General features: G+C 31.0%; 1 protein-coding gene across 2 annotated transcripts in view; it reads right to left on the reverse strand.

The window, feature by feature from the left end:
• The window catches only part of LOC106462033 (retinoic acid receptor RXR-alpha-A-like), a 29,844-nt gene that overhangs the window by 14,318 nt on the left and 2,501 nt on the right, over window positions 1-13,025 (reverse strand). For both annotated transcript variants that reach the window (XM_022389159.1, XM_022389160.1), the window contains exons 2-5: window positions 11,059-11,210; window positions 9,402-9,517; window positions 5,152-5,309; window positions 2,678-2,823 (exon numbers count right to left, since the gene is read on the reverse strand). In XM_022389159.1, coding sequence (XP_022244867.1) covers window positions 2,678-2,823; window positions 5,152-5,309; window positions 9,402-9,517; window positions 11,059-11,210 — 572 coding nt within the window. The remainder of the gene's footprint in view (window positions 1-2,677; window positions 2,824-5,151; window positions 5,310-9,401; window positions 9,518-11,058; window positions 11,211-13,025) is intronic.

The raw sequence follows: 13,025 nt of genomic DNA on the forward strand, positions 1-13,025 counted from the left end.
GAAGAAGATACATCCCGTAAAATTAAGAGACTTTGTTGAATTGTAATTTTGTGTTTGTAATTCTGTACATTTAATTAAGTTATTGTTAATTGTTATTGGTTTAATATAATTGGCTATTGTTCGGGATGAACAATACTAAGGAGGGGGCAGTGTTGTGTCAGCGAGGTCACGTGACTAGTATCACGCCACCTCTTTCTAGAAATATCCTGTTCCTTCAAGAATGCCCTAGCATTTACTAGATATGTGTTAGTCTTGTATAAATAAGACGTTTACAACGTGACGGGACATCAGGGTAATGAGTAATTGAACTGCAGTCAGAGAGAATATTGTTAAGCACGTGAGAAGTTCATTGAGAATTATAGCGTTTGTTACAGAGCGACTGTTGAAATTAAGTGTATCGTAAAGTTGTATTCGGAAAGAATAAACCAGTTTTATTTAAGAAAGGACTTGTGTCGCTAAAGTTTGGTCGGAACGAATTTACGTAAAATTTACGGAGATATAACAGTATTGTTCCGAGTTTATCAGTTAATTCTGAGTATGCGTGTGTGAAGACTTCCCATAATATGTGGTCAAGAATGTGGTTAAGTTGATTTCATCGTAGCTGTTATTGTTCCTTTGTCATTTACCTATTCTATCCATAGAAGCCAAGATTGTAATCTCTCTTGTGTTTCAATAGGATTGACTAACAGTGACATAGGTGGCACACGCATCCTAAGAATAGTGTTATAAATTTGGTATATAATACTATGATGTCTTAATCAGCTCTCTTCCTCTCAAGCTAAAGCCCTCAGTTGGGTAAGTGTAATTTAAGTCTTTTTCTTCGTAAATAATAATACTATAACCTGAAGCACTAATGAATTCTTATTAAACATTTTTCTAACCTCTTAAGAGAATGTAGAGAGATAACTATGAAGTAAAAGTGCTTGTGAGTCTGAATAGATTGTTTCATTGGTTTTTGTACATCTCAAAGTTAGAGATTCAGTATTACCTCATAACAAATATCTTTTTAAAACTCCTGTTATTAAGTGGACCTATCCCATCACACTAAGGTTAACTCAGTTTTATTCAAATATATCATAATATAGAATACTTTACTTGGTGGAGCAGAACCCAAAATCATAAATCCAATCTAGACCTCACATTTTACTATTAAAATTAAACTACTCTAAATTATTGCACTTGTTTTAACTGTCAAAGTTTTTATGCTTGGGTGTTTGTGATAAACTATTTTAGACTCATACAAAATCAAGTTTGTGAAGTCTGAAACATTTTAAGTTTAAGACAGCCAGGTTAATATTATATTCAGTTAAAATAATTGTCAGTTATTACATTAAAGACAAGTGGTACTCATTTTCTATGAGCCATATATTACCATGTTCTTACATTTTCATAACCATCATCTCACTTTGTAAAAATGTCCAAAATTAGTATGGTTATTTAAAAAACAAACAAATCTAACAAAGGAGAATATTCTAGCTTCCCACTTTGCATATGATCTTAAACTTGTTCACTTTCAGTTAAAAGAAAAATGCATGGAAGTTTAAATAACTTACAAAAACAAAACTGTTGTATATTTATTTTCATTGCAAAGCTATCATTGACTTCAATCATTAAATAGTCCATGAAGTTCTAAGTCATTTACTAAATGGTAACTCATAAACAAAGAAACATATTTGTTCAAAAAGTAAATAAAAGAAAGTACTAAAAATTACATGTAGTTGGAGAGATTAATACAAACTAAACCCAATAATTTTTTATCACTAATAAAAACATGCTAGTACTGAATTACTGAATGCTTCCACATATTTTCTTGTATTAGTAAAGACAGTAAAAAGAGGTTGTTGGTTTGTTTGGTTGTTGTTAAACACCAAGCTACACAAAGAGTTACCTGTGCTATGCCCACCATGAGTACTGAAACTCAATTTTCAGTGGTGTAAACCCTCAAACTTAACCACAGAGCCACTGTGTGTGTGAGTGAGTGGGTTGGTGGGGTGGAGGGGCTATCTGCTGTGTCCATTGCAGGGAATTGAACCCTGGATTTTGGCAGAAGTTAAACATTTGAAATTATATCATTAAAAGAAAAAGTACACATCCCCAGTGGTGGGAAAAGTTTAAGTTAATCTATCAGTTTAAATTATTTCATTAAAGTAATTGTTGAGCATTTCAGATATGTTAAGAGCCGCACAACAATAATATATGGTAAATCTACACTTTTATTCTTTAAGTTATGTCACATTTTGTAATGTGAATGATAGCGTGATAAGTTCCTAGCAACTTAGTGTAGACTATCCTGCTTGTGAAATAAAATTTGACAACAACATTATTCATGCCTGTTCTCCCATCATTTCAAAAGTGAACGTTGAGCTTTGCTTGTGTGCACAGCTTCTCAAACGCAGTGCGGGAAGCGGCCACCATAAATGGAAGACAGACGACGCTCAGACAGACAGATACTACGGTTCGTGATATATATATACAAGATATACAACTTACTGACTACTCAATATATAAAGCTTTATGTGCTTACCAAAATAAAACTTGTTATAACCTTTCAGCTTTTTTATTCAGAAAAAGTTATTATGTTGCATACATGATGCTTCATTATTATAGTCAGCTTACAGAAATTCACAGATACTACATGTCAGATTACACTTAAAAAAATGAATCCACTTGCACTTACATTCATATCAAGTTCTTCATTCTTAGCTTCCACATGAAGTTCAGCTTCTAATATTCTTTCTTTAGCCAAGCCAGAAACAGAATTGCAAGTACTCTCTACTTCATTTTTCTTTCTATTCTTCATGCGTCGTCGTTCCTCTTGAACCGCTATTGGATGTATGAAAGAATAACAAAGAGCCATCTATCAATCTCTTTCAACCATCATTGTCATGATGAGTAGCCTACAGGATTACCCAAGTTTAAGTATTAATTAGTCACTTTTTCAATTATTACTAACTATTTTATCCTATGTTTCAAGGAAATTTCTGTATTGACAATCCTTTTCATGACTTTCCTGAAGACAGCAGCATATTAGCAGCTGAAATATAGGTAAAAATAGTTAATAATTAGTATCTGGTCATGGAAAGAAAAATTACCAATTAATAATTAGACTTAGGTGAACAACATATAGGCTATTAACCATGACAATAACTGATGTCTGATCACCACAACCTTACAAAAAGTACTCCTTTAATCACTTTTTAATTATCTACATTTTTAAGGAATGCTAAACAATAACTAATTTATTACATTTATGTTTTTTGGAAATATCACATAAAGACTAGTACTATTTTTTCATAACTATTTGTCAAAAAATAAACTATATATACGTTTCTATCAAAAATATTGCAACACTAGTACTCCAGCTTACACTTTGTTATAAGCTGATAAGGATCTTCAGTCAATTTCATTCTAATAATTCCAAGCTATGGTTGTTACTGATAATATACTTTATTCCCAAAATATGTAAACCAACCAGAAAGATTGAAATATGTAATTCAGGCTCTCGGTACCATAAATTATATAAATAATGTATTTTAATTGATGTCCTTATATAAATATACGTATATATCATGAACATTTATATAAAATGAATTATGTCCCAAATTTGCCACGATAATTATGTTCTACAGTTTAAATTTGAAAAGAAAAATATTTATTATACAGAGCTAATTCTGGAACAAGCACTAAAGATACAAATTTATACAGATATCATGAGACCTCATTATGGCAGGAAAAACTTCCAAATGGCTATTATTGTTATTATTCTACTTTAGAATAAATTAAAGTGTACACAAGTATTACAGTCACTCTTCATTATGAACATATAATCATTATCTTTCAGCAAGCCAGTTTTGGTTTAATCTTTCTATTAGCAATCAAAGCTCACGTTCTATTTTTTTCTTCACATTTTCACAAATGAAGATGTTGTGGAAGTTCTGATTGAGAACCAGTTTTCTTAGCTTAATGGCAAGAGCTTCTAGCATTCTAAGGTGGAATTCCACTCAGAAATGGAGAATGACATGGAAGAATGCACAATATCACATTTGTTTAGACAGTACTTGGGTAATACTACTGGTGTTGTATGTTTTATTGATACAGTGTTCTTTTACTCAACCACAGAGCTTTTCTATTAACTAAGCATGCAATTATTGATAGATCTGGTTTCACCTGTATTTATTTTGTGTACATTGCTAACTACCGGAAAAGCGAAAATTTTTGAATTTATTGTTTAGGCAAAAGTTTGGAAATGAGAGTCTATAAAACTTGTATTGACTAAGCTACGTGTTTCGCTATGCATCAGTTCCTAAGGTAACAAAAGTACAGAGGACTTAGTGTGTTAACTCAGTCAAAAAGAACAAAAAACACAGTAAATAATTATACTACATGTTTCTACATAAACACAGTTTTGATATACAAAGTTAGTACTTATGATATTATTTGGTCCTAAGGCTTAAAATTTCTACAAGGCTGAAGACTTTATACAGATGAAAAGAAAAAAACATTGATGATTGAAAAGTTTCAATCAGTAAACTAACTGCTGAGGTGAAGAAAATAAATGGATGAAATCAGAAATTAGTTGCACTCTAACTATGCTATCTACATCAAAAGTTTCATAAAACGTTACATCAAAATTGGCTCTAAACTACTGTTAAAAAAACAGTGCAATACACTGTAATAAAAACTATTTTATATGCTATTACCCTTTTATTCATATTAATTCACAATAACCTAATTACAACTGCAGTGTTCAAAATTATGAGTAGTGTTATTGTGATGTCTTATCATCTATTCTAACTTCAAAAAGCTTTGTGTTTTATACATTGTTTAACTATTTACATTTGATACTAAAAATCTTTATATCTTTAAAAGGAAAAAAATATATACTGATGTTTAAATGATAATTTTATCCAACAGATGGCCCTTTAATATTTTTTTCTTATAATAATAATAATAAGGAATATGGAGACTTCCATAAAAGTCCCTATTACTAGTATACAATTTTTATAGACTGATATTTTTATGTTCCACAAAATCTAAAATTGCAGAAAAGCATTAATGTAATATATTACTTATGATTCTGTTACTCATATAATTAATTTACTTCACATCTCTTAAATAGATTACTCCATCACTTATACGAATTAGGTTTACCTTCACGTTTCATGCCCATGACAAGACATTTTTGGTAGCGACAATACTGGCATCTATTTCTCTGGCGCTTGTCTATGATACAGTCCTTGTCTTCTCTACAAGTGTATACGAGGTTCTTTCGTACAGTGCGTTTGAAAAATCCTTTACAGCCTTCACAACTATTAAAACAATTTACTAAATTACAAAAAATACCTTTGTGTCAAAATACATATTTGATAAAATGTTCAAATACAGATTATATAAAAGAAAAAGATTTAGGTTTCCAAATTATGAAAAAAACAGCATTACAATAAAGGTAGCAATTAAATTAAAGGAAAATATGAAACATGATAAAAATATATAAAGGTATTATGTGGTTCTTAAATAATTATTTTAATCCATCACTGCATTTTAATTTTGTACCCAAAAATATGATTATTTTACTGTGTTAAATGTAATCAACAGTACTTATATTAAGCCTTATAATAAAACAAAATTTTAATGTAATCCTCCATCCAGAACCATATACACTAAGAGAAATGACTATTTTCTGTGTATAATTCATTTGGTCATTTCATGAATAGAAGGTAATTTGTATTTAAATCAAATTTTCATTGTCAATTTCCACTGAAGAATCAAAAATATTCATTATAAGTCAAAGTAATTTTGGTAAGAGGGTCCATTATCAATAATCTTTAGGACAAACTTTTGAAGCCCATTAAAACCCACTGTGTTTCCAAAGAAATATATTTCTCTTCAAAAATCTTGAATATTTCTTTTGTTTAGTTTCAAGTATTCTTGTCCATTTGATATCAGTGGCAGTTCACTTGATAGTGAAGAGACGGCTTGTAATATTTTAAACCCACCTCAAAAATAGAGAACAGTAAAACAGATACTTACTTTAGCTAACTCGATTTATTTATTCGTGAATCCAAGTAGTCAATCTTTCATAGCTGCAAACACATTGGTAATGCTGTTGTGCCATATAAAGCCTCACCATTCTTCAAACAGTAAAACTCCAATATAGCCTCCAAATGAAGATAAACCGTCATAATTTTTAACCGTGTCACTGCACATCACTTAATGAAACCCACTTTTAACTAGTAAAAAAAACACAGTAAATGGAACAAACTGTGAGATATCAGAGAAACTAGTTTTGACACATTTGTGCATCCTCTTCAGTCTCACATTGTCTTCTGTGAATGTGTTGAAACTAGTTTCTCTGATATCAGACTTCTGACAGTTTGTTCCATTTACTGTGGTTATTTCACTAATTACTGTACACAGTATTGTGTTCTTTTATTACTACATTTAATTGTTTATATCTTTAAAAAAATTGAATAATCATATAATCATTAAGTTTGTAACAGCTCTTGGTCACCACAACTTTGTGAGGCTTGTGTGCTCCTTCTGGGTTTCTTAAAATGATTTTTATTCATTATTTTTAAAGCCTACAATCTTCATTAGCTGTGCAGCCAGCCTCAAAATCCTTGTTAAGCTGAGGGAAGAAAGTATGACTTTTTCCATCACAGCACAGAGAAACTGTTCACATAAAAAAAAAGCCATGAAACACAGCTGCTGCGCTTCACACCATGAGATGTAACCTCAATGAATGGCATAGGAAGAGACAATAATATTACTGAATGCTTTGCTAGAAAGATATATTGTTTTTCAAGAACTTTACCCACCGAAACAAAGAAAATAGAAATATTTATTCAAAAAATTAAGAAATATTTTATTTGTTCCAATTCTTTTAGGAGGCATGAACCCCCTTTTCTCCCCCCCCCTCCACTGATTGATAAAGTTGTTAAATATAATGATAAAAAATTCCATTTAACTTTCTCTGAAACAGTTTGTATCTTTAAAAGGAAGGATTTGCTTTTCATATCAAAATGTCCCATTTTTCTGCACTTGAAATATATAAGAGCTTTAGCAAGATTTCCAAACCAAGCACATGAATGTGCATGTGTAGCTGCTGGAATAGTCCTTCTAGGTTAGAGGCATTCCATCAAAACAGGAAGTTAAACATTAGCTGTTATAATCATTATGCCATACAGAGTTTTGCTGGGCTTTTATGGGTAGGATAGCTAAGAAAAGCAATCCATACCCTCAGTAGGGTTGACTAATTATACATCTTTCTTATGCTCCAAATTAAAGCTATTATTAAATGAATACTAATCATTTAAGGTTTTATGTGGTCAGTTTAGATGGATAATTTTGGTAGAAAGCAAGACCTATAGTTTGCTTTTCACTATATCATTTGAAGAATATCCAGAAGCTACATTTTGAATGGTTATCAAAATACAAGTTTTTTCCCCTTATAAGCAAGGAATGGTGAAATGATCTCATATATACCATGGTTCCAAGACGTGATTGTATTTCATGTAGAATGCTTTAGTATGCATGCAAACCATTTCTTTCATAACAATTTGTGCTGCGCCAAACTTGTTGTCTACATCTCTTCATTCTATGGAAAACTTGTCACATGTACATTTTTTTAAGAATGTGAACATGTTTTCAATAGTTTTATTAGAATGATGTGCACCATACAAGTTTCTAGTCACATTCTTGGTTTTGATTTACTGATATCCCTCTGTATTTAAGGTCATGTTCTTGATTTTGATTTTCTAACATTCCCCAGTATTTTTTTCATCACATTCTTAGTTTTATCTTTTATTTAACACCTTCCAATGTTTTTATTACCAGTTTAGTTCTTTGAGCTCCTTAATTTTCGTTCTTGTTCTTCTGTTGTGCTTTTTATTACTGATACATCATGTATGCATACAAAAATTAATCAGTACAACTTCTCAGACTTGTAACTATATGAATGTGTCAGTTGCACCCATGACGTTAAATGCTGCTTAGCAGGATTACAAATGATTTTTACATGGACGTTTCACATGACTTTTTGACTTGTTAAGAATGAAAACTTCATGGCATATTGACTCACATTAAGAACAATACCTAAATTTAACAAAATAGCTGATTAACATTACTATTCTTCTAAATGTCAAATAAACATACACAATCCAAAACAATTATAAACCAAGCAAATTGTTAATCAAGGAAAATTACCACAAATGAGAAGAATGAAGTTAAATAAAAACACAGTTGTTAATATCCTGAAAATATGTAGCCAATGTGAATTTAATGTGATTACTTAGCTTTGCTGTGAGAATGAGAAAATAATAACAAAATCAAGAAATAGCTCTAACACAAAACACCAAATCCTAAGACAATAATTTTATAAAGGTTTTCAAAATAAAGGCTAAAAATTATTAAAATAAAGGTTGACATGCATAAAAATGCAGTATTTTTAATGCTGTTTTGTAAACTTCATATTAACAACACAGGAAATAGTCAGCAGGACATTTATCTATTTGTAGTTTGGTAGATATGTATGTTTTTAATGTCATATATTGTTTTGTTATGTTATCAATTTTGTGGTTATTTACCTATATACAGCAAGTATATTTTAAATCATGTTAAACTGCCAGTGCTTACTCTGAAGTATTCCCAGATGTCCACTTAAATATTTTTGGAACCACTTCTATCTGGTTGTTTTCCACAACAAAATATATAAAACACTTTTACTTCCTTTTGTTGGACAAATTGGATGATGAAGCAACTGAGTCATGTTCACAGATGGCTCAAAATAATATTTAAAGTTTTCAAATGACATTATGTAAAAGCAACACATGGCATAAAATTGAAAATACATAGATCTACAAACTACAAAGAGCTATTCTATGAATACATGTAACACACAGGTGTTTATATGCCCGGCTGACAGAATTAGTATTTTGTGTGGCACAAAACTCTTCCACTTTACAAAATAAAACTCCAGCATGTTAAAATAAAAGATTTTACACATTGTTTAAAGAAAGTAAAGGTCTTAAAGGTTCAGTTACCTGAAAAATATTTTTCATAAGTTTCAAAGGTTCCCCTAGAGGGCTTACAAAACTGCATTTTAAAACTTTTGAACATAAAAAAATTACAAAAACAAACAAACAATATCACATGCTACTGACCAGTGATATATTTGAACTAGGGTATATTTTATAAATAATTTAAACAAATTCAAAGTGACACAAATAGCTTGCAAGAATCAGCACTGCTACTGACACAACTAAGCCAGCTGGTGGTGTAATAAGTAACTGAGATAATTTTAAACTTAAAAGGTTTCTTTACTTATCTATATTATTTGGCAGAATCAAAATGTACTTCAACCAAAATGACACCACAAAAATCCAAACAGGAATTTAATGTACCTCAAAAGACCATAGTGTTTCCCGGATGCCTGGTCTCCACAGATGGAACATATATGCTTTGAACCACTAAATGGATAACTTGGTTGTGGAATGTGTACATCTTGATGGGATGACATCTGAAAAATGTTAAATTCATGAATCACATTACAGAACAAAAATATCTCACAAAAATTACAGTTATATTGAAGTATTGTAACATTTCTTAAGATAATATACATTAATACTTATTGTGATTTCTAGTATACTTGTATAGTTACAATTTAAATTTTCTATAAAAAAATGTAAATTCTGAAAATGGTAGGAAAAGAAACCAGTTATTTTTCAAAAAAATTTTCAATGTGAATTTATCCAAAGTTTCATGAATTATATATTCAGGAAGGTAACACTTATATCGTAGCTTTTTATCCAAAATGTAATATCCTAAAAAAAACCAGTCAACATGACATGCTAAATAACATTAAAAGATATTAATGGGAGATAAATATGCATATCATATTATAATATGTAGTTAATCTTACATTTAGTTTAATACTCAGTTGCCTATTACAGCTTACTATGGGGGATTACATGTTTCTCGTATACATGCTTTATTGTTTGGTGATCTGTTAATATTTACCACTATTTATAAATGTAATGAAAAAAGGTTCTTTTCCTGCACATAATGTCAAATTTAGAAACAAGCAAGTATACACTGTTTTTACCTCTCACAAACGTACAACAAAATATGTAATGTTTAATCCCTTAAACAAAAGATGGACTCCTAATTTAAATCTTAATTTTATAAACAAGTTATATTTGGTGGAGAGAGAAGTCCCTCTAAATTCCCCACTACCTATCAATGGGCTATGTAATTTGATTACAATAGCATTTGGAGCATGGAATAAGCTATGGCTACCACAAACTGTTTAGTAGTTGAAGGTCTATGTTAAACCTATGTCACGTTCAAGTAGTAAAACAACAATAGAACTTGGTGCTTGATAAGACTAGCACTAACTGCTTAGTAGTTGAAGATCTATGTTAAACCTATGTCACGTTCAAGTAGTAAAACAACAATAGAACTTGGTGCTTGATAAGACTAGCACTGACTGCTTAGTAGTTGAAGATCTATGTTAAACCTATGTCACGTTCAAGTAGTAAAACAACAATAGAACTTGGTGCTTGATAAGACTAGCACTGACCATTTAGTAGTTGAAGATCTATGTTAAACCTATGTCACATTCAAGTAGTAAAACAATAGAACTTGGTGCTTGATAAGACTAGCACTAACTGCTTAGTAGTTGAAGATATGTGAAAATTCTACACATATACAACAAACTGGATATTTATATTAAGAATCGTGTAACTCCAGCACTCAAATACAGTGCAATGTTTTAGAGATATAAAGATATATATACAGGACCACTGATAGGGGGAAGGTAACAGGGGGATTATCCCTGGGAGCCTGTATAAATTGACTTTTCAGAATGCATTAAAAACTGCCATGAACAGGCTCAGAAAGTTGCATTTTATAATTAACTGATATTATGGGGGCCCAAATGTACATGTTTACCCCCAGGGCCAGAATACTTCTCAGCGGCCCTCCAATACAGTAAGACTTTCTAATAAAAACAATAGTACCGCTGAGAATTTCATAGCGTTATAAGTATACAATACTCACAACATAAGAGTTTGGAGAGAAAACTCCAGTAATTCCAGGTGGCGAGAATCTGTCAATTACAGTCCCTGGTGCCCCAACAGAATCCTCCACTGATCTTGTGGAAAATCCAGGACTGCTACTAGTGAAAGAGTGATCACCATCTAATGCTGATTCTAAAAGGTTGAAGGGGAGTAATTGTTTATCGTTTATGCACACAACATGACTAAAACTTTTTCCCCCAATAATGAAATATAGTAATGAACAAAAGGTTTCTGGTCTACAAACTAAGGTCATACATGTTACTTGTATCTCAAATCAACACTTTTTAGTTACACAGTTACTTATATTTCAAATACACTAGTTTAACATCCAAGTTCCAACACTTTTATCCTCAAGCTAACATAACTTGATTACAAACATAACATGTAACAGGCAAGAAAATGCTAGTCAAGTTATATCTAATTGGTAATATGTCACAATTGATTAAAAAGAAGCATTAATATTCAAACTTTTAAGACTATAAACTTTTTATATAATGTTTAAATTCATGTTGAACTGAGATGTCTAAATAAAATTTAACTTTTTCATCTTAATAGACATTGATGATAAAATACTCTTCAAGGTTTTCATTGGTTTCAACATGGGCAATGGAAACATGTTATAAAAATTAAGTAACCAAATCATAAAATTAAAATGCTGCATTTACTCTTACTCCAAATCCTTTAGAATGTATTACAGCAAGCATAATATTTTGCATGACAGATCCCTTATGTTATAAAAACAAAACAAAAAGACATCTCTATCTTAATGTAACAAAATGTGCAAAAACCATCCACGAATTATATCACACTGCATCTATTTGACTTTAAAATCATAAGTTATTTAACTTTTCTGAACATGGTCTATATTTAACCAAGTAAATATGTCTTTGTGAAAATTGCTTTATCATCAAAATTTACATGTCTGAGCAATTTACTTGTATGGCTGATACAGGCGAAAATCATAAAGCAAACAGACTCTTTTGTGTTACTTCCACAGCTAATATAAGAGTAAATCATGAAGCACACTAACTCTCCTGTATTACTTCTGCAGCTGATACAAATCATGAAGCATACAAACTCTCCTGTATTACTTCTACAGCTGACAAGAGTAAATCATAAAGCACACAAATTCTCCTGTATTACTTCTACAGCTGACACAAGAGTAAATCATGAAGCATACAAGCTCTCCTGTATTACTTTTACAGCTGACACAAGAGTAAATCATGAAGCACACAAACTCTCCTGTATTACTTCTACAGCTGATACAAGAGTAAACTATGAAGCACACAAACTCTCCTGTATTACTCTGAAAGGGTAAACCATTAAGTACACAGAATCTCCTATCACAACACAGATGAACGAATTCCACAAAATCATCGCACAGAAAGTGAGTACAAATTTGTAAAAAGCAAGCAACAAATTTACCAATGTTTGCTTTTTCGACATGGGCAGTTTCCATTCCATAAGACACTATTACAAAAGACACAAGTTCACGAAACTAGAAATTTAAAAATTCCTTATAAATTTTCAGTTAAACTGTATTAACAAAATGCGTCAATTATGCAAGAGCTTCATGATACAGTTACTACACCACCCTACGCTTCATATACAGTAAAAACGAATATTCGATAAATTTTTATCTAAACTTTAAAGATAATTTTTTTCGTTACACAAACTGTAAACTGTGGGAAAAATTAGATTTTAGAATTTATTATTTAGAAAGGTATATGTAGTAACGTGAATATACATCACGACAGGCTTCGTTATGTTAGCAACCGATGTACAGTGATAATATATTGTTACGTCTCCGTTCGTTCGTTAATTTTCCGTAAATTCGTTCCGACGAAACTTTAACGACGCAAGTCCTTTCTTAAATAAAACTGGTTTATTCTTTCTGAATACTGCTTTGCGATACATTTAATTTCAACAGTCGCGCTATAACAAACG

Source organism: Limulus polyphemus, unplaced genomic scaffold (assembly GCF_000517525.1).
Source record: "Limulus polyphemus unplaced genomic scaffold, Limulus_polyphemus-2.1.2 Scaffold1078, whole genome shotgun sequence".
Lineage (NCBI taxonomy): Eukaryota > Metazoa > Arthropoda > Merostomata > Xiphosura > Limulidae > Limulus > Limulus polyphemus.